General features: G+C 45.5%; 1 protein-coding gene across 9 annotated transcripts in view; it reads right to left on the reverse strand.

Annotated features, from left to right (window-relative positions):
* The window catches only part of HUWE1 (HECT, UBA and WWE domain containing E3 ubiquitin protein ligase 1), a 143,391-nt gene that overhangs the window by 12,317 nt on the left and 111,809 nt on the right, over positions 1-19,265 (reverse strand). For 7 of the 9 annotated variants that reach the window (XM_029240058.1, XM_029240062.1, XM_029240064.1 and 4 more), the window contains 21 exons: positions 18,303-18,514; positions 17,638-17,820; positions 15,110-15,282; positions 14,612-14,760; positions 13,781-13,856; positions 12,800-12,898; positions 12,078-12,211; positions 11,721-11,889; positions 10,147-10,375; positions 9,338-9,516; positions 8,965-9,054; positions 8,650-8,804; positions 7,435-7,480; positions 5,638-5,925; positions 4,386-4,641; positions 4,061-4,191; positions 3,317-3,531; positions 2,951-3,239; positions 2,708-2,810; positions 1,355-1,901; positions 30-633 (listed from right to left, as the gene is read on the reverse strand). In XM_029240058.1, the coding sequence (XP_029095891.1) occupies positions 30-633; positions 1,355-1,901; positions 2,708-2,810; positions 2,951-3,239; positions 3,317-3,531; positions 4,061-4,191; positions 4,386-4,641; positions 5,638-5,925; positions 7,435-7,480; positions 8,650-8,804; positions 8,965-9,054; positions 9,338-9,516; positions 10,147-10,375; positions 11,721-11,889; positions 12,078-12,211; positions 12,800-12,898; positions 13,781-13,856; positions 14,612-14,760; positions 15,110-15,282; positions 17,638-17,820; positions 18,303-18,514 (4,327 nt within the window). The remainder of the gene's footprint in view (positions 1-29; positions 634-1,354; positions 1,902-2,707; positions 2,811-2,950; positions 3,240-3,316; positions 3,532-4,060; positions 4,192-4,385; positions 4,642-5,637; positions 5,926-7,434; positions 7,481-8,649; positions 8,805-8,964; positions 9,055-9,337; positions 9,517-10,146; positions 10,376-11,720; positions 11,890-12,077; positions 12,212-12,799; positions 12,899-13,780; positions 13,857-14,611; positions 14,761-15,109; positions 15,283-17,637; positions 17,821-18,302; positions 18,515-19,265) is intronic. The other 2 variants (XM_029240063.1, XM_029240065.1) reach the window with 2 other exon arrangements.

The raw sequence follows: 19,265 nt of genomic DNA on the forward strand, positions 1-19,265 counted from the left end.
CACAGCTCCCAGCCTATATCCACACTTACTTGAAACAGTAGTGGTAGAAGTCGTGGGGGTAGTCACTGTGGTTGAAGCGGCTACAGCAATGGTGGATATAGTCGTGGCAGCAACCAGGGACGGAACAGAAGTGACAGGGGTGGTTGCAGCAGGGGGAGTGGGTGTGCTGGAGGCAGCAGTGGTAGTGGTGGTAGATGTGGTTGAGGTGGCAGCAGTGGTGGAGGAAGCACTGTTGCCAGAATTAGCCTGTGCTTCCGACACTTTGTTTTCTGGGAGAGCAATTGATATGAGAGAAAGGAGTCTGAGGAGCTTCTCAGTTAAGAGAGAGCTCCGGCGGATGACTGGGTGTGACAACATGTTCATGAGCTGCCCCAGTGGAGAGGCCTCGAGGCTGTATGGGGAAGTTTCCCCCTCACCACCAGCGCTCACTGGCACTGACTTCACGGAGTTCTTGCCTTTCCGGCTGACATTCATGTTGTCCAGTTTTACCAGTAAGTCCCAGAAGTCTGTGCAAATGCCACTGCTCGTAGACTGTGAAGAGCATGGGCTGCAGGCCTGCTTACTGCCCCTCTCCCGATCACTCTCACAGTTTGTTTCTTTGGTCCGCTGCTGTGTGAAGTGGCTGGGAAACACCTGCCAGGAAAAGAAGGACAGGCTTGGTCTAGGAGGTCTACACAGAAAATGTCTTGTGACAAGGAAAGAAAACTGGCTCCTAGACTCTCCACTCCTTTGGACAGCTTTAGTAACACTGGAGAGATGTAACATAGGAGTTTTATCCAACTGATGTTGTGAAGCAGCCTAGAGAAACTAACAAAAGCTCTGTAGGGAGACAGACGATTAGCAAACTTTTCTGAGCATCTATCTCTATACTTACAAAATGGGGAGGATACCTACATGGCTGTGCAAAATTGTTGAGATTACCAGGCATTTTGCATAGTGCCTGGTATAAGGCAGGCCCTCAACAAATGGCAGCAAAGCTTATGAAAAAGAGGACTGAAAAAAAAAAAAGATAAAAAAGGACTGAATTAAGTTCTAGGTCCAGCCAGCTCCATCACTTACTAGCCACATGACAAAGCCACTAAAGATTTCTGTATCCCAGCTTCTTCATCTGTAAAATGGGAACCATGCAGACCACTGAGGGTTGTTTGATGGCTGAATGAGACAATGCATAAAAATTGTGAAGAGTGAACACAAAAACCCCACAAAATTATTTACTGGACAACCTCCCAGAAACAATACAGGCCTCAGCACCAATGATGAGGACCTGGTAGCTCCCTCAGAGTTCAGATTTCACTACACTATGGCTGACAACCATCTTCCATCCCCAGGAGTTGGGTTCCTCCAAGCTCCTCACCTTGGCTAATTGAATGAGTGTATCCAGAACGTGTCTGCAGACAACAGGAGCAGCCTGGGGGTGGATGTGGACAGTGGAGCCACTACTTGCATGCTTCTCAGTATGTTTGCGCCCCCCTGAACGCTGGATCTGGAATATATTAGTCCTGCAGCCTAGGGCTGCATCCATGGATACTGAGAGCCAGGAAAGCTGGTTGGAGCTCTTAGACTCCATCTTGTGTAGCAGGTCCAGGGGCCGGTTCTCATGGCTGCTTGACCCGCAGCTCTTGCTTGACTTTTTGCCCTTTTCCTCACTTGAGGAGAGCCTGGGTGTTTCAATGCAAAGCTCACTCTCACTGCTGCGCTGCAAGATGGAGAGCAGGCTTCGGATGACCCAGTGGCGGGTCTGGGCATGGTAGCAGAGATTTCTCAGTACTCGATGTAGACGGCTAGTATTGAGCTTTGGCTCATCCACAAAAAGTAGGACCAGGAGACAAGAGAGGGCTTCGTGATCCAGGAGGAGCCGTCCTCGGAGGCGTAGGAGAGTGTCCACATTACTGCCAGAAGGCCTGGAACAGAGTATGGTTTCTGGGTAATACTTCGGCTAGAGCTCTGGGATCAGGCATAGGCCTAAGGGAGGGGGATGAGCTGGATACATCCAGGAGGCTCGAGCGGGAGGGTGTCCAGTCCAAGGACTCTTAAGTATTCTTAATAGTAACAACAGCTGTCTCCTTGAGTGCCTACTATGTTCCAGACACCCTACAATATCTGTAACAGCTTCCTCACGGGGCTCCTGTAAAGACTAGAGAACCACCCAATTCTGAGATGATGAGCAAGAGGCTCAAATAGGTTAAGTGACTTGTCCTACATCACACAACGATTGAGAAGAGAGCAGAGATTGCAGCCCAGGTCTGTATCAACTGCTAAAATTGGACTGCCCATAAAGTCCTAGGACACAATGCTTTCTTTGGCTTTCCATAGACTACCAGGAGGTTGCCTGCTGAATAGGGACTGATCACTCCACGCTCTGGCCTCGTTAATAATGAACTCTTCTGCAGCCTAGATGTTGTAATCTCAAGGCAAGCGGTTCTCACTGTTTTCCTATTTGTGTGGGAGGCAGGTGGCTTTCCTTGTTGTAACCACAGCTAGAGCCTGCTGCCTGCCTACCTTACTTTGTGATTATGGTCTACAGTAGCTACATTAACCATAAGTGTGACTTTCTGAAGGGGGAGTCCAAAGATCTGGCTTCCCCAATTCATTCAAGTAAACATCCTAGAGAGGTCATTCAGCCTCTCCACCTATAAATAAAGGGAGTTGGACTAGTAGTAGACATGGAAGGTGGTATGGCAAGGAAAAAAAGACAGGCAAAGGGTACCTATTATGGCTGCTGCTACCCCCCATCTGGAAGGTGCCGCCTCTCTGCACGGCAAGCCGAGTGTATTGGACCCCACGGTTGCCACTCAGGCGACTGGTGAAGGCTGGAAGGAAAGAAAAAGGAAACTGAAATTGGGGAGGGGGTGTGTGCTGAGCTGGGTCCAAGTAATACAAAGGGGAACAAAGAGTCTCATGTGGCCAAAGCCAGACATTCCAGAGCCCTCCCACTTGCCTCCCTCTGTACCCGGGCTTCGAAGAATGGCAGAGAGTGCAGAGGTGCTGCTGTGCCCAAAAAGCCGCTCATGCATGAGCTGCCTCTGCCGGGCTTCTTGCTCTCGCCTCAGGGCTTGAGCCTCAGCTGCAATGTCAGGTGGCATCACGGCCAACACGCTGTCCTCCATGTCCTCTAGGACACTACGGCGCAGGTCTGAGGGCAGAGTCTGGATGAAGGTCACAGGGTCCATGGGGGTGTCTGAGCTGGCATTCTGTGCCAGTTCCCGTCGCTGTTGCTCAGCTCTCTGCTGTGCCAGTACCTAAAGAGCAGGAGGAGTCAATGGGGGCATACCTACAGCCAGGTAGCCTGGCACCACCAGCCCCCCCGCTCACATACTTCCTCCTGGATGGCTGGAGGCAGGGCAGCCAGGAACTCAGGGCTCACTTCGGTCACACCAGGATTCCCCACCACTGCAGGAGCTGAGCTATTTGTCGAGGGGGCAGTCCGCGTTGGTGGACGAATGCCCAGCTGGTTCTGTAGAACTTCTCGGCGAATGTCATCAGGGAGAGCGGCCAGAAAAGAGGGGTCCACGCCTTCGGGAAGACTAATACCTGAGGGGATATGCAAGATGTGAAGGGACTCTCACTTCTACTGAAGCCTAAAGATGTACTTGGATCAAAGAAACCCATGGCCTTGGATGAGGGAGACCAGCTTTCTCTGTCCTCATTTCATGCCAAGGACACAGGGGACACAGAGAAGGCCCACCCACCCTTCCCTAGGCTCAGAACAGCTGTTATATGCCAAGTTCTGTGTGTGCACTGTCACTTAACCTTCAAGACCCCACCAGGTAGCTATCATCACCCTCTCAGTATCAATGAGGATCAGAGAAGTTAATGGCTCCAGGTCCTAAAAGTAGGAGGTGGCAGAGAAGGGATTTGAGCTAAGATCAGTCTGACTCCAAAGGCCTGGGCTCATTCCATTGTGTAGCATCAGCTTCCCCTTACTGCAGGCCCCCCCGCCCCGCATATATATGCCACCCGCCATCTGGATGGAATGGTTCCGACTGGTGGGCATTTCCATGCCAAGGGTTACTAGAAGCCTAAACAGCCCCAGGATGGCCTGAGCACACATGGAGCTCACCTGCTAGAGGATCTTCTTCTTCACTGCTTGTTGAAGGCAGTGGTTCTTCTAGGATTCCCCGGGAATCTGCTCCAGAAATGGCCACGGCAGAATCTCTGGTGGAAGAACTCTCAGAGGATGCAGGGGTAGAGCTAAAGGAAATAATTTTCAGGTTCTCTGTATTATATTTTCCCACTTATAAAATATTCCTATAGTACCCCCTTTCTCACAGAAGCCAAGTTGATTTCCCCAGTATACAAAGCATGTGTACTGGTTACTAAGTATGAACGTGGCTTGAAATACCCACCAACACACCCTGCCCTCCTCTCACTCACACAGTGCTTACCTGTCCTCAGGGGGCTGGGTAGGTTCCCCTGACCCATCACTCCTGCCTTGCACTTCTGTCACAACTGGTGGGGCATCCCCAGGAGTGGAGCTGCCTGCTGTGGGCTGCTCAGAACTGCCAGGTGCTGAGGTGTCACCCACAGCTTCCTCCAGGGTGCAGGAAGCCAGGCTGCTGGTGTCCATGGGAGAGCCTTCCAGTTGACTGCTGACAGCTGTCAGAGCATCAGAATCTTCAGCTCTCTCTGGGGAAAGAGAGGCTAGGAGGAAGTCACATGGAGAGGTTAGATCTCTGCTTCAAAGAGGGGGAGGCTGAATTAAGAAGCAGCCAGATCAGACTTCTCACTTCTTCACCTTCACTTCACGCTGGCCTGATGCTCCCCCCTCAATCTCATTTGCTTTAAAAAACTCATCTCAAGCCCTTTCTATTATCTGTTGAACATTTATGGTGTTCCAAGCATGCCTGTGAAACATCTTCTCTAGGCACCCGAGGTAAGGGATCCTGTCACTTTCAGATTTCCTGCAGGCATCATTTACATAAGCTCTTTGGTTCTGCTCGTCTAAACAAACAAGGTTCCTTTAAGGCAAAACCCCCTACACCCTAAGGTTTTTCCAGAGCACGTCACAGGCAGTATAGTAAAGAGCAGGAACGGCAAACAGGCTTGTTTACCCTGTTGGAACACTGCTGAGAAGAATTTTGAGGCCCCATTTCAAACCAGTGGGAAATAGTGCCATGAGATAAATGGTGTTGCCAGGATGGGAGAGCTGCTAAGTGTGCGGTCACGTGCTTGCCCATTCCTGGAAATGTTGAAGAAAAGCAAGCTTCAGAGTTACACAGATCTGGATTTTAATCACAGCTCAACCACTTACTGAGTGACCTTGGGCTAATTATTTCACTTCTGAGTTTCAGTTTATTCATGGAGATAACACCCTCTACTTTGGATGATTGTTTTTTAAAGAAGTTAAATAATAAAATAAGCATGGCATGATAGCCAGGAACAGAGTGATCACCTCAAACTGTTGGCACCATCACTAGTACCATTAAGACACTCCGATGTATATATAATCACTTGAGGACACAGAGAAGAAACCTCAACTTTAGCTAAAAAGGTAATGTGCAATATGAGACCCTACTATGAGGGCTTGAGCTTCTACTTTAGAAATTCTCTAAAGTAAGAGAGTAAAGAGAAACTACAAAGATGTCCATTCTTCCCCCCTGTTCTACCCCTACCCGCAAACCTTGAAATTCTACTCACTTATAGTGGGAGCTGGGGATAGCTCCATCTGAGTTGTTTCTGCTTCTCCACCTGGCCTTGTGGGACCCAATTCCTCTGGCTCTACAGGCATCAATAGCTGGGTAGAGCTTCCCGCTTCTCCAGTCGGGGACTGCAGCTCTTGAGGAATCTCTCCCAAGGCTGGTGGGGGTGGGAGTGTTGGTTGCTGTTGTGAGGGCTGCAGAGTGACAAGGGTCTCCTTGGGCTCAGATGTAGCTGCATCAGTTGAAGATGGGGTTGTTGGGTAGCTTTCAGGCATGGGAGTCCCATCTTTCTCGGAAAGAACGACAATGGGGTTGTTAAAAGGCAATCAGCCAAGGACCGGGGGAGCCACTCAATCAGCACATGTGGCATGACAAGTATCCCACTCAGTCAGTGATGCAGGATTCCCCTCAGTCACCAACTGCTCCTAGGAACAGCTCGTGGCTGTTCTGGTATACTCAGGATGAGGGCTAAGGCACAGTGCTATCTTAGTCCCAAGAACCAGAAGATCTGACTCTTTGTAGATCCCTATGAATTAAATCCATTCTGTGCCCTGGGTGGAAGGGGGAGAGTTCAAGTCACTTTATAATACTTGCCTCACCCTAAATACCACCTGTCCCCTTCCACCTCCCTTTTCTTGCAGTCCTGATTATCCAAGGAACATCTACAACTCTGTCTGATGGAGGCAATGGTGTTAAGACTAAATGTGAATATGCAACACACCAGGGAAAGTAGTAAGTTGTATAGTTATCTTCTAATTGGGGCTTAAAATCCCTACCCCACAACAATACAACTTACTACCTCACCCCGGCATGAACAGAATCCTCTAGCAAGGGCAGTAGGCAAAAGGCCATTTTACCTGATGACAGACCCTTTCAAAGACCTTCTACCAGATTCAGGGCACCAGGACACCTACCCTCTTTCACTGCTTTAAAAAATACTGTGTAGGCTTTGGTACAATCATTTCCCAACTCAAGTGCCAAAGGAGACAGAAGGTATAGGGAAGCAGAAGAAAGCTCTGAGGAAATAGGGGTGGGGGAGACATATAATACCATATGGACCAGTTATTAGAATCACAAAATGGCTACTGACGTTAGGAAAATTAGGAGAAATAGAAAGCATATAGTAGTAATACCATTTAGCCCACCGAGCTACCTTCCCTAAAAGCAGATTGCTCAAGGCAACATTATTAGACTTTTAGATTCCACAGACTCATGAAATTTATAGAAAAAGGAAAAAATAAAGAGACAAGAGACTAACACAGGATCACCAACTTTTAATTTAGCCAAGAAAAAAAATCCCATTAATATCATTTAATAAAAATATTTTGATACCAAAAAAGTAGGAAATACATATCTCTGTAATTTATAATAGTCCTTTAAATTGAACAAACTCGGCTTTTTGAAAAACTCATTAAACCTCCCTTATTCTGTTCATTTCCACTGAGGACTAGCATTTAGGAACCACTGTCATCAGGTGTTCTCATTAAGCACCACACCATGGGGGTCAGTAAAGGGGACAGGACACATGGCCTCACTACACATGCCAGAACGCAGTACAGCATAATCAGAATGAGAACCTAAAAACACAGCACGTCGGAGGGAAAGTGCACCACCGTGGGAAAGACAGTAGACTGTATAGTTATCTCCAAGATGGGGTATGACCCTAAAACTATACAATCTACTACCTCATCCCACAGAGCACCAGTGTTCATCTTCAGCCCACTTGGGCCAGCTATTTGGGTCAGGATAAAAAACCAATCAATTAGCAAGAAGGGGAAAAGGGAGGGAGAGTTACCTGAGAGGTTCTGTTCAGTGGAGTCATTTGTCTTAGATGTAGTACACTGCAAAGAAAAGGGACAGACCAATGTGGGACTTTGCAAGCACATGAGATAGAGGTCAACTTTAAAACAGTTGCCATCTCCCACATATGACACATATGACCTGGATGGAAGATGGGCACTTTAGCATGCAAACATACCTCCAATTTCTCTAATACATACTCATGCTCAAGGATTGCTTGGGGACAAGGGAGAAACTGTCAGGGGGCTGACTAAACAATGAGAGGAAAGGATAATAAAAACCACATTGGAGATGGGCTTGGACATAGGACATGACCTGAACACAATCGTTGAGACAAGCAAGAAATTCTTAAAAGTTTCATCTGTATATATTTCCCTTCCTTGAGCTCATTTTGTACACTCTGGCTTTTTCAATCATATGCCAGGCTTATTTCCTATCCCTTTACATGTGCTTGAAACAATGTTACTATTTATTAGGCAAAAGTTCTATACAAAGATATTTGTTAGATCAAGCTTGTTATCATTAATTGAACATTACAATATCCTTTTAAATCTGATGCCCTGTTGAGTGAGGTATAATAAAGTCTTTCACTCAAGTTTTTTTAGTTTCCTCGTATTTTTATCAGCATTTACTTCATTTATTTCAAAGCTATACTATTCAAGGTTCCAGAAGTTTCAGAAAAACCAAAATCATGTTAGAGATTTCACAAATTGAGCCCTAGAAAATGACATGTGGTCATGGGGTTCAGGGTAGGAACACTTTCTCTGATCTGAAGCCTAAGCCCAACTTATTCAAATGTTGGAATGGAATCACATTGGTAAGGTTTCCCTGACACTTAAGAAGGTAATCCACCGAAACAGAATTGAACCATTAAGAGCATGGGCTTAGTCAAGGTCATTGTTCTTGTCTAGCTGTAGTCACTGAAAGTAGAGACTGTATAGTGTAACGGGTGAGTCAGGAGCTGCTCTGGTTCTGGCTCCAGTTTTCCCCAGCAAAACACCAGAGAAACAATTTTCCCTCTGGGTTTGATTTCTTTTCCCCTAAAAACCATTCAAGTGTACAGTGAATTTGAAGTGGATCATTTCTCAGTTTCAGTGTGAACGTCTAGAATCTTCAATGACTCTTGGGGCCAGCCACATGTATGCTAAAACCGTGGGAAAGTTAAGGCAGACATAGCCAAAGATGAATCCTCCCAGCTCTTGGGAATCACCTGTGCACTCTGATCCCTGTTCTCCTTATCTTCTTTGCCTTTGTCGGTTATCTTTGTTTCTTCCTCAGCTAGTTGTTTCCTGCGTTTCTCCCGCCTTTCTTCCAGCTCCTCATCCCTCAGGAATTCCAGGTGATTGACAATGGGCACTTTAACAACTGGACCAAAGAAGCAAAGATCGGAGGCTGCTCAGGGGAGGTGGGGGAGAAAGCCAAGAGGCAGAGCTTGGGGCCACAGAGAACCAGGGAAACAACTTTCCATGCACTGTCCCAGCCCTGGAAGACTCACTACTGCCCTGATAACCAAACTGCCACACACCTGAAACACAGTCATGCATGCTCTCAGCATCAAGAACTTTGCATTCCTCTGTCCAACGGGTCAGGGCTGTGGGGATGCTGGACAGGGTCCCTGTAGAGAAACAAAGGAGAGTGAGACTCTTGGCATTGTCATGCATCAATTGATCCAAAAATTGCAGTATTTCCCTAACAGGACCCAATGTCTATCACAAGGTTTGCAACATCATAGGTATCCAGATGTAATACGGTTTTTATTGCCCTTGGCTAAATCACCGAGTGGTTCTGGCTCCTATAAAATGGGATTTCTCCAGGCAGGGCAGATACTGTTCTGCTTTCCCTCAGCAGGGAAAAAGAACCAGACAAACGTTACCCTCTCTTTCACCACATAAACTTGCCTGCTTGGCTGGTAGCTGTACTCTGATCATGGAAAAAGTCATCCAGTAGTTCATCGTCAGACCGGGCGATGATGTGGACGTCATCGTTGCCCACTAGGAGGCGGGCCCGGCCTCGGCTTTGTAGGGGAAGGCTGCTGCTCAGCTGAAGGATGTCAGCAGCAGCAGAGGGACCAAGCAACCTGTAGGGTGACGGTGGGGTACCATGGTCACTGTACATCCACAGGGACACTGCAAACTGTTATTGTGAGATCCTTTCTGTATCCTCTACGAAATGCATGACATTATTATGGACCTGATCATATTGCACATAAGTCTTAGTTACTTTTCTAACTACTCCATCAGTTTGCAAACTTGTTTTGGGCTAAGGTTGCGTATTACTCCATAGTTCCTGGAACAGAGTGAGCATCACTGATAATATCAGGCACTGTGTTAGGGTATAATATCTCTCTTGTACACCCACTACCGTCTGTGCATTGACCATTATGATAACTATATTCCTTCCTTTCACTTCTAAAATTGTTTCTCCCTAGTGGGAGAAACTCTAAGCTAAAGGGCAGGGATCCTGTCCTGACCATATCTTAAGTGCTAAGTGTTTGGCGTATGAGATGCTTAGTGACTGCTGACTGTATGTACAGGACACTTAAGCAGAAAAACATGTTATACAATTTGGTATTCTCCCAAAGGCTGCACATATAATCCACAAAGAAACAGGACAAATACATTATCTGTGTGTGTGACAAGAGCATTATCCCCCCAGGTCAAGACAATGCTGAAGCTCACTGAGCCCAACAATCTTCCTTGTAACTCACCTCTGGAGTATAAGAGGAGGATTGGGCTGACGATTCCCAGGGTAGTGAACGTGAATGGTGTGGCCTGTGTTGGCCGTCAGCTGCCTCAGGGTCCTCTGACTGCGCCCAATGCCCTGGGTGAGACGCGTTGTAGAAGAGCCACTGCCCAGCGTCAGGGAACTGTGGTCTGCATGGCGTACCATCAGTGGGTGGGTGGTAGGGATATTTCCTGGGGATGGGGGGATGTCTGCTGCAAGGACAGTATGCGAAGGGGTCAGTGCCAAAAAGAAATTTCTTCTGTGGTTGTTCAAGCAGAACCATGTCTCCTGGGCCTTACTTCCTCACACGGAAACCTGAGCTTTGTCCTTTCTCCCTCATTCCCATGCCTTATCTACGATCACTGACACTACCATGGCTTATGCCACCATCTCTCACCTAGATACTGCGACAGCCTCCTAAATAGTACTTTCTCCCAATCCATTCTCTATACTAAGCCACAGTGATGCTTGTAGGCCCCTCAGAAACATGCTGTTCTCTCCACCTTGACGACTCCTCTCCCCCTTCTTCACCTGCACTTTTGTTCTTGGCCTAGATATCACTTTTTCTGATTCTACAAATGGGCCTAAAAACCCTTTACTCTGTGCTTTCTTACCATACTACAATGTAATGCCTGCTGACTCATAATTCCTAATAGACCATAAGCTCCTATGAGGGAAAAGGATTGTTTTCTTTTTTATTGCCGTATCCCTAGCACCTAGGACACAGTAGGCACTCCTCAAATATTTGTTCAATTTGCCGAATGGACAGAGGCTCAACTTAATAAGGAAGATTGATGGAAATCACAAAAATGCAAAGAAAATCACAAAATAGAAAGTATCTTGAAAATTATGTAATCCACCCCATTTTTTTTTCTTTTCACATTTTTCATTTACAGGTGACAAACTGAGGCTCAAAGGTGACAAACTGAGGCTCAAAGAGGTAAGAGACTACTTGGCCAAGACAACAGACCAGAACAGTTCAGTGTTTTCTGCTATATCATGCTTGTGATTTGGGAGTAAAGACCTGCCTTCTCAAGACAGCTTGGTTTTAAGAACTGGATGCTAAAAGGGAACTCTGATGTTGATGGGGGAAGAGAGAAGAGATTCACTCTCTCCTCCGAAAAGATGCATTTTTGATGAACAGAGTGAATGTGTTCAAATCTACTCCCCAATGCCAAGCTCAAAGGTGTCTACCCAAACTCTCAAGATCCAGTGTTACAGACATAAGGATTAGTGATTGCCCTATCACTGTAGCGTACACATGGGTGCCTGATGCAGTCAGCCTTGGTCTCACTTTTTTTTTAATTCAAGCAAATCATCAAGTTGTCCAGGCTCTAAAATGGCTGGCTGCCTGTTTACTGAGGTGGAGAGAACAAAAGGAGCCTCTCACAGTTCCTCCTTCTAGGTATACACTTACTGAGAGAGATGGATTCAGATATCCCTTGCCCCAGGAAGTTGGCATAAGAAAAGAGGTGCTTTCTGTATCAGATTGATAGCTGCTCTAGTTCAGGGTATAAGAAGCAAGAGATAAAACCCAGCTGAGCCCCTGTGTCTTACTAGCACTGGAGAACATGTTGTCAAACTCAATGATGAGATCATCCTCCCGGTCAAAGCGCTCAAATCGGACCAAGGGAGAAGCGTTCATATCAGGGTAATCCTCATCCAATTCCATTTCAGAGCCATCGTCGTCATCGTCTTCATCTCCCTCTTCACCTTCATCATCCTCCTTAAGGGGAAAATAGGAGATGGAGAATTGCTGGAGGTAAGGATTTTCTGAAGTCTGGTGTCATGGCCACATTTGCACATGAGGGAGGGAGGCGCTGAGGCTAGCAACCCAGACTGTTGGTTTTCTCCAGCTGTGTGTTCCCATGGAAGAGGATGTCTGAACCAACCCAAAACACAGTCCCCCCTCACCTGATCATCTTCCTCATCTTCCTCCTCCTCCTCCTCTTCATCCTGACTATCATCCTCATCCTCGTTACTGCCACTGCTGTCCTCTTCCTGAGTGTGCTCCTCCTCATCCTCAGGGTCCAGGATATTCATGGAATCTAAAACAAAGGGAGCACATTGGAGGACTATACTGAGTAGCTAGAAAACAGGCTACTGTGCAGGCCAGCAGATTGAGTGGGAAGGCGATGGGGTATTTGACTCTAGGAGAGGAAGAACCAGATCTGGGGTGATGTACAGACTTAGTGAGCCAGCCCCGATTTCCTGAGAGTGCCAACCAATGCATCAATATGCTGAGCCATGCGGCTGGATGTGGAGGCTGGCTATAGGGTGGTGCTTGAGGAGCCATGGTCTAGGACTTGGCCAAGTCTGTTGGTGCCCCCTTGCCTTTCCAGCCCTACTTTGCTACTGACTGCATCCTGTTGGTAAGAAGGAATCTGGAGCGATGATAGCAGGTGGGTGAGAAGAAAGCGAACCAAGTAAGAAGTGACAAACTTTTGGGCAAGCAGTAGTTAAAATGTTATTTGAAAAACTGGCTGAGGATAAAGTGGATGGTGTATGTCAGCGCATGCAGACAGATGCTTCCTTATTCTGCACATGTGGGCAGCTGCCTCCAGGAAAACCCTAGTATAGTGTCTGTCAGACGTGCAGGGCAAGAAGGGAGGCCTTTCCGGCCTCGGCACTCTCACCTTCTCGGTTGGCCTGCAAGGTGGAAGCTTGGCTGAGGTTGGAAGGAGCTTCATCCATCAGCACGTCCTCTTGTGATTCATCCTCTCCACTTCTGCTCACTGAAGGTTACAGAGCAGAGCCTTCACTGAACAACAGAGGACTTCCCTTTCCAGATTGGGTGGGCCTAAAGTAGCTATGTACACCCAGCAGATATCCACTATTTTTCTGGATGAGGAAGACCTGGGGTCTCTGCTGTTGACTAGCTAGGTGAGCTTGGCCAGTCACTTTACCTGTCTGAGTCTCAGTTTCCTCATACGTAAAATGGGATGATCACATCTGCCCTGCCAATCCCACTAACTGTGAAACCACAGAGGATAATGAGTGTGAAAAAGCCTTGTCAAGTTTAAGAATACATGTCTACTTCTGTTTATTCTTTGATTTTCTTCATCAATAAAATAAAAACAAGTAACATATACCCTTGGAGCCAGGTGACAGTAGAGTACCTTTGCTGTTTTTCCTGAGTTGTAAAAAGCAACTTTTTTACAACTCAGCTGTAAAAGTTGTAAAAGATCCTTAGGGAATGATCACTCTTTTTACACTACTGAGACTTAGAGGCAGAAAGCTCCTGGATTCACTGAAGAACTGAAAGGAAAGTACTTTCTCACCCTACAGCCTCCATAGCCTCCTCTAGGCCTCCATGAATAAACACTCTTGATGTGCCTGTAGCCTCCTCTAGGCCTCCATGATGTGCCTGATGTATTATCTATACTGATGGCCACCCCCTCCACCTCCCCCACACAGGCAACACTTCAGACCAGCCACAGGTCTGTAGATGGCTTGTGAATTTCTCATCTGTAAGACTGTCAACATCAAGACAAGCAGCAATCTAGGCTGGCTATGAGCCCTTAGGCAGAGCTGAGCAAGCAGATGATGAGAAAAAGGGTCCTCCCGAGAGAGACTGAGGCAAAGGAAGAGGCTATACTCAGTTCTGGGGCTCTCACCTATAATTGTACTGTTCCCAGATCCGCCATCCCTCTCAAGCAACTCATCTATCAGGTCCTCCAGCTCATTCTCAACCTGGAGAGAAATAGAACATATATATGGATGCACACAAGTCTATCATTGTGCTGGTGCTCAACCCTAAAAAAAGCCAGCAAGGGAGCATATATTTCTAGGATAATATGTGACAGAGGATGTTACAGAAACACCACACACTTGGTGCTAAGAGCACAGCAACTACCACATGCTGCCAATCCACACTCAGACTGCCCTTCAAATGGGTCCATCCCAGGTATCTGAGACCAGATTAAGTCTTTATACTCTTCAGGAATACACGCAGATCTCCTTAGAGCTAGCAGCTCAGGACTGTAGGCCCCATTTCTTACCATTGCTACCAGCTCCAGAAATTACAATGCTTTCTTTAGGGTCTGTAGAAGACTGCCATTTGAATGCCCCAGTGAGAGCTGGTGCTATAGGCACAACAGTGATGTTAAGGAGCGTCCATTAATGACCAGAACCAAGTAAATCAAAGACCCTAGGCCCAAAGGGCTCAGGCCAGCTTTCTATATCAACATTTCACCCGTGCCTATGTTTTCTTGTTGGGATCTACTCCATTTTATAGATAGTATATGGCATCCTGGCTCTGCACCCACCCCTCATTTAATACAATTCAAACACATTTACTGAGCATCTACTAAGCATTATCATCTGTGCTCCTCTGCAAAACAGACAAATGAATTTAGGCAAGGATCTAAAGTACTCACCCACCCACACCACTTGGGGGTTTGGTTCAGCACCACAACAGGGGTATGCTGGGTGAGCTGCCTCCCTACCTGCATCTCTTGTGAACTGAGCACCTCAGGCTGCCCAGCAATCACCACTGAGTCGGTTTCAGCCTCCCCATCCATGATATCCCCATCTGCCACCTCTGTCTGAGTGACATCATGATCCTCCTCCTGCACTTCTGCTTCCCCAGGCTCGCCTGAAACAATCAACCAACCAGCAAAATAATCAAAGGGTGCCTATGTGCAGGGCACCATGAGACAAGCGTAAGACAGTAAGGTCCCTTCCCTGGGCAAATTTACAAGTTCTCAGAGAATAAATGAATGGGTGACAAAGGAAAAGACAAGGCTACGTGTGAGGATAGCCAAATAAGGCTGCAATTTTAAGGAATTCTTTGTGGGGCAGATTCCCACGCCACTATGACAGATCTGTGGAAGGCCAGCAAGTTCCCAGGGAAACAATACCAAGCTAGAACAGTTGTGATGCCATGCCCATAAAATAACTACACCCACCCGGCCAGCTCTCCAGTCCATTGGCTGATTCCCTACCTGGGTCCTGTTGGTTGCTATTAGAGTCCTGAGCAGCTCCTTGGGCATCCTGCTCAGACTTGCTCTTGCTAGAAGCACTCTTGCTGCCAAAAAGGCTACTGGGCTGGTTCACAATCCGGGAAAGTGTTTCCAAAGGCTTCAGAGCAGCATTGACTGTGTTGGCCATGTTGGGACTGAGATAAAGGAAGATACAGAGATGAACTGAGCACAGAAATCCATACTAAAAGGAACCAAGGCTCATCAGAGTAACAACTGATCCCAGGAATGGGACATGGAAGGTACAAGGTGAGCCTGAGACATCTTGTTGTGCCAGAAGGCCTTCAAAAGCAAGAAGGCTTCAAAGAATTAATGGGGTCATTACCACAGGCCAAACCTTAGCATCAAAAAGAATAATGATGGTAATAGATTATAACACATTAAATATAATCTGCAGCCACAGGGATATAAATGCAGGCAGAAAAAGGTCTTCATTATATAAGAATGCCAGCTAATAAACAGGAATGAGAGAATCAGAAAACTATCACTGCAACCAGCAATGTTAAGTGATCTAGGTAAAGACCACTAGTGAATGCTAAAACTACTGAGTTAAAAATCTTCAGGGCATAGGATATTCACGTGATCTTCAGGTGAACTTAAAGCATCACCTCACGGATAATTTGTTAATACAAAGTGGAACTCTAACCATTAACTATGTGATCAAACTTAGCATCACCCAATAATGGGACCAAGTGGCATTATGCGTCTCCTGATGTGATGCACTGAGAAAGGCAAACATCACCTATGTAGTATTCTTGCCAAAAAAAATTTACCCTGAACCTAACCATAAGGAAGCAATTAGACAAATCCAGGCTATGGGATGTTCTATAAGACATTCAACCTTCTGGACTCTTCAAAACAGTCAAATGTCAAAAAAATAAGAGACACGTGGCAATCAAATGCAGTGAATGATGCTCTCTGGATCCTGGATCAACACACTCTCCCCCGGGATATAAAGACATTCTTGGAATAATTGGAGATAGATGAATATGAAGTACATAGTATTATTATATTAATGGTAAGCTTCTTAGAGGTGATGACGGTATTTTAGCTATGTAATGGAATGTTTGTTCTTAGGAGACACATGCTTAAGTATTCAGAGGTTAAGCATCACGTTTATAACAAATTTCAAATGATTTACCTCACGAAAAGAGGAGCGGGGGGAACTAAGGCAAATAGGACAGAATGCTAACCACTGGTTAATCTAGGTGAGACATACAGTGCTCATTATACTGTGAGCTCAAAATTTTTAAACATTTTAAAAAACTGATGAGGTTGTTATCAAAAGAACAAAGAAGTCAGTTTGAAGAGGTCCCACAAGCCCAAAGGTGTAATGAAAAAGAACATGAAGGATGAGCATGAAAAGAAGGATAACTGTAGTGATCCAAGTAATTCAATCAGATTTTAAAAATCAAGGAAAATTCATGAGTCCATAATACTACACAGAAAATAGAAAGCCAGAGCTCGTATTTGAGGTGGAGTTTAATCCATTTTTGACTTTACTCTGAAAATTGGTGACTGAAGGGAAAAAATTAAGTTTTTATCCTGGCTTTTTAGTAGGAACTGTATTATAGGGTAACCAACTTTCCCTCTTGAACTGGAGCTAGAATCACAGAAATATAGCAGCTAATAATGTAGAAGGAATGACAGAAATTACAAAGTTGTCATCGATAACCCTCTAAGAAATTAAAAGACACAGGCAAGGATTATCAACTGGTATTAAGACCATTAATTAGGTATATGGTTGATAGGGAACTAGACATTTGTACAGTGCTGAAGTAATAACACTGTTATTTTCTGGTAAGGAGGAAAATATAACAGTACAATGATGATTATCACTCTACCCTAGTGGTCAATCTTATCATGATTAATGGTAGTTCAAAGAGATGCATTTCCCCATGATACAATATGAAATGTACATCATCATCTATGATATATCCTAGCCAAATAATGTTTAAATTGCTCCATTAAGCCTCTACCTCTAAGCTTACAGCAAACAGGGAGTAAAAGCAACAAGTTAAACTACACTGCATGGAACCAAGTGGACCAAATCTAGGAAAACATTCTACAGGTCTGATCACTTCAATAAATTCGTTCATGAACAACAGCAATAAAATGAAGATTAAAAAAATTAAGGACCTGTATTAGAATAACAGAGACTCAGAGGACATAACCAGATGTAATACAAGGTCCATAATAATCTTCTTACAATAATTAAGAGGGGGGAAGCTTGGGAAAAAACTACTGATACAGACCAACTCATGAGTTTGCGGCAAATGAGAGAACTAAGGCCCAAAGAAAGGAAAGTGCCTTGCTTAAAAGCAACAATACTAAGAACTCAGGTTCCCGCCTACATCCAAACTCTTCCTATCACACTGGCTGCTAATTACTTATCTGGCAAGGATACATGAAATACTAGGCAAATGGACAAGTATGAAGCACGATTAAGAAGAGGGCAAAAGCCTGGTGCTGGAGGTCAGGAATAATTTTACCTGGACAGGTCCAGGCTGTGAGGCACTCTGGCCAGGTCATTAACCAGTCCCTTCTTCAGGAAGAGTCGAATGATGTTGTTCATGCCATTGTGTTGGGTCTTGGCTGTTGCACTGCTGTAGAAACTGGAGGTGGAGGGGCAGGACTCCATGATAGTACTGATGATACACATCACTGCCTGAAGCCTAGGAGAGAAGTTTGACATCTCTATCATGTGAATACAGCCCATTCTTAGGCCACGTCTTCACTAACTTGCCTCAGATAACCCTCCTGGTTTCTTCTGTGTTTCCTTCTGGAAGTAACATCTAAACAGGTAAGAAAGAACTCACTCCCTGGGTGGAGGCATTCTTCATTTTCTTTAAACATAATTTGAAAAAGTAAAGTTGAATAACCCCCTCAACTTCTTACTTGAAGACCCTAGAAATATAATGAAAACATCCCTTTGTTTTCTCTAAGCCGTTTACCCACCTCCTCCAAGTGTCATTAGTGCTTTGGGTATTTGGTAGCGCTAGAACTATCTGAGAGAACCAGAGAATGTACAGTGCCAGTATGACCAGAACTCTTGTTCAAATGCAAGGAATCCATGGGACAAGAATGAAGTTAGGGGATGCTACTGGTTATTAGCACTAAGTCAGGCACGTAGCACTAAGTCAGGCACAGATTTTACCTGGCATGTTTCTCTGTACTCTCAGCCATAGCCAGTGCCCTTCCCAGGGCTGCTTTTACTTCATTCACAAGGGCCACCTGGGCATCTGTGCCACTCCCTGCGGCAGCCAGGCTTGCGAGGAATAGGCGGGCCAGGGCAGGTGTATCCTTGTCTTCTGCATTCTGGGTATGTGGGAGGAGGTGGTCCAGGACAAAAGCTAGCACACTGCAGTCCTGAAAAGTCATTAATCGTGACATTTACTCACAAGCACAATTACGCCATACTGTTTGCACATCAACAAGGTACACGCATACAGAACTGATCCTTGGAGTCATCCAGTCAATGATTATCAGGCCCACTTTATAGACGAAAAAACCAAGACTTAAAGGTGCAAGCCAAGTGAGTAACAAATCTCGAGTTTATGCTTTCAAATTCCATTCATTTTTCACAAGCTTACACATCTTCATTAATCTGAGGCCTAAAGAAATGTGGCTTGCCAAAGAACTTAAGTCAATGGCGATGATTCAAACCTTGATCCCTAATTCAGTGCTACAATCACTCCAGTTTCTAATTAAATTGTAGTATTTACTGAAACCTACAATGTGCCCAGGACCCTGGGCTAAAAATTGGCAGGGGTTGAATGAGAAACACACAGCACAGTCACAGATATGGATATGCAGAAATAGTTAATGCAGGGTTACTTAAAATATCAAAAAAGGCCCAATAACAGGGAAGGAAATTAAGTCAGACTTTCCCTCCCCCTCTAAAAATGATTTCTGCCCTGATAATTCTTTATCTTAGAAAGAAACTTAGTTCTGTTGTCATTCAAGTAGATTTTGGATCAAAATGCAGTGGCGATTTTGGAACTAGATAGAGATGATGGTTGCACGACACTGAATTATGCTCAACTGTATACTTTAAGATACTTAGTTTTATGTGCATTTTACCTCAATTTAAAAAATGCATTGAAGGGACCTCCCTGGT

This window comes from Monodon monoceros, unplaced genomic scaffold (assembly GCF_005190385.1).
Source record: "Monodon monoceros isolate NGI ecotype Baffin Bay Population unplaced genomic scaffold, NGI_Narwhal_1 Super_Scaffold_22, whole genome shotgun sequence".
NCBI lineage: Eukaryota > Metazoa > Chordata > Mammalia > Artiodactyla > Monodontidae > Monodon > Monodon monoceros.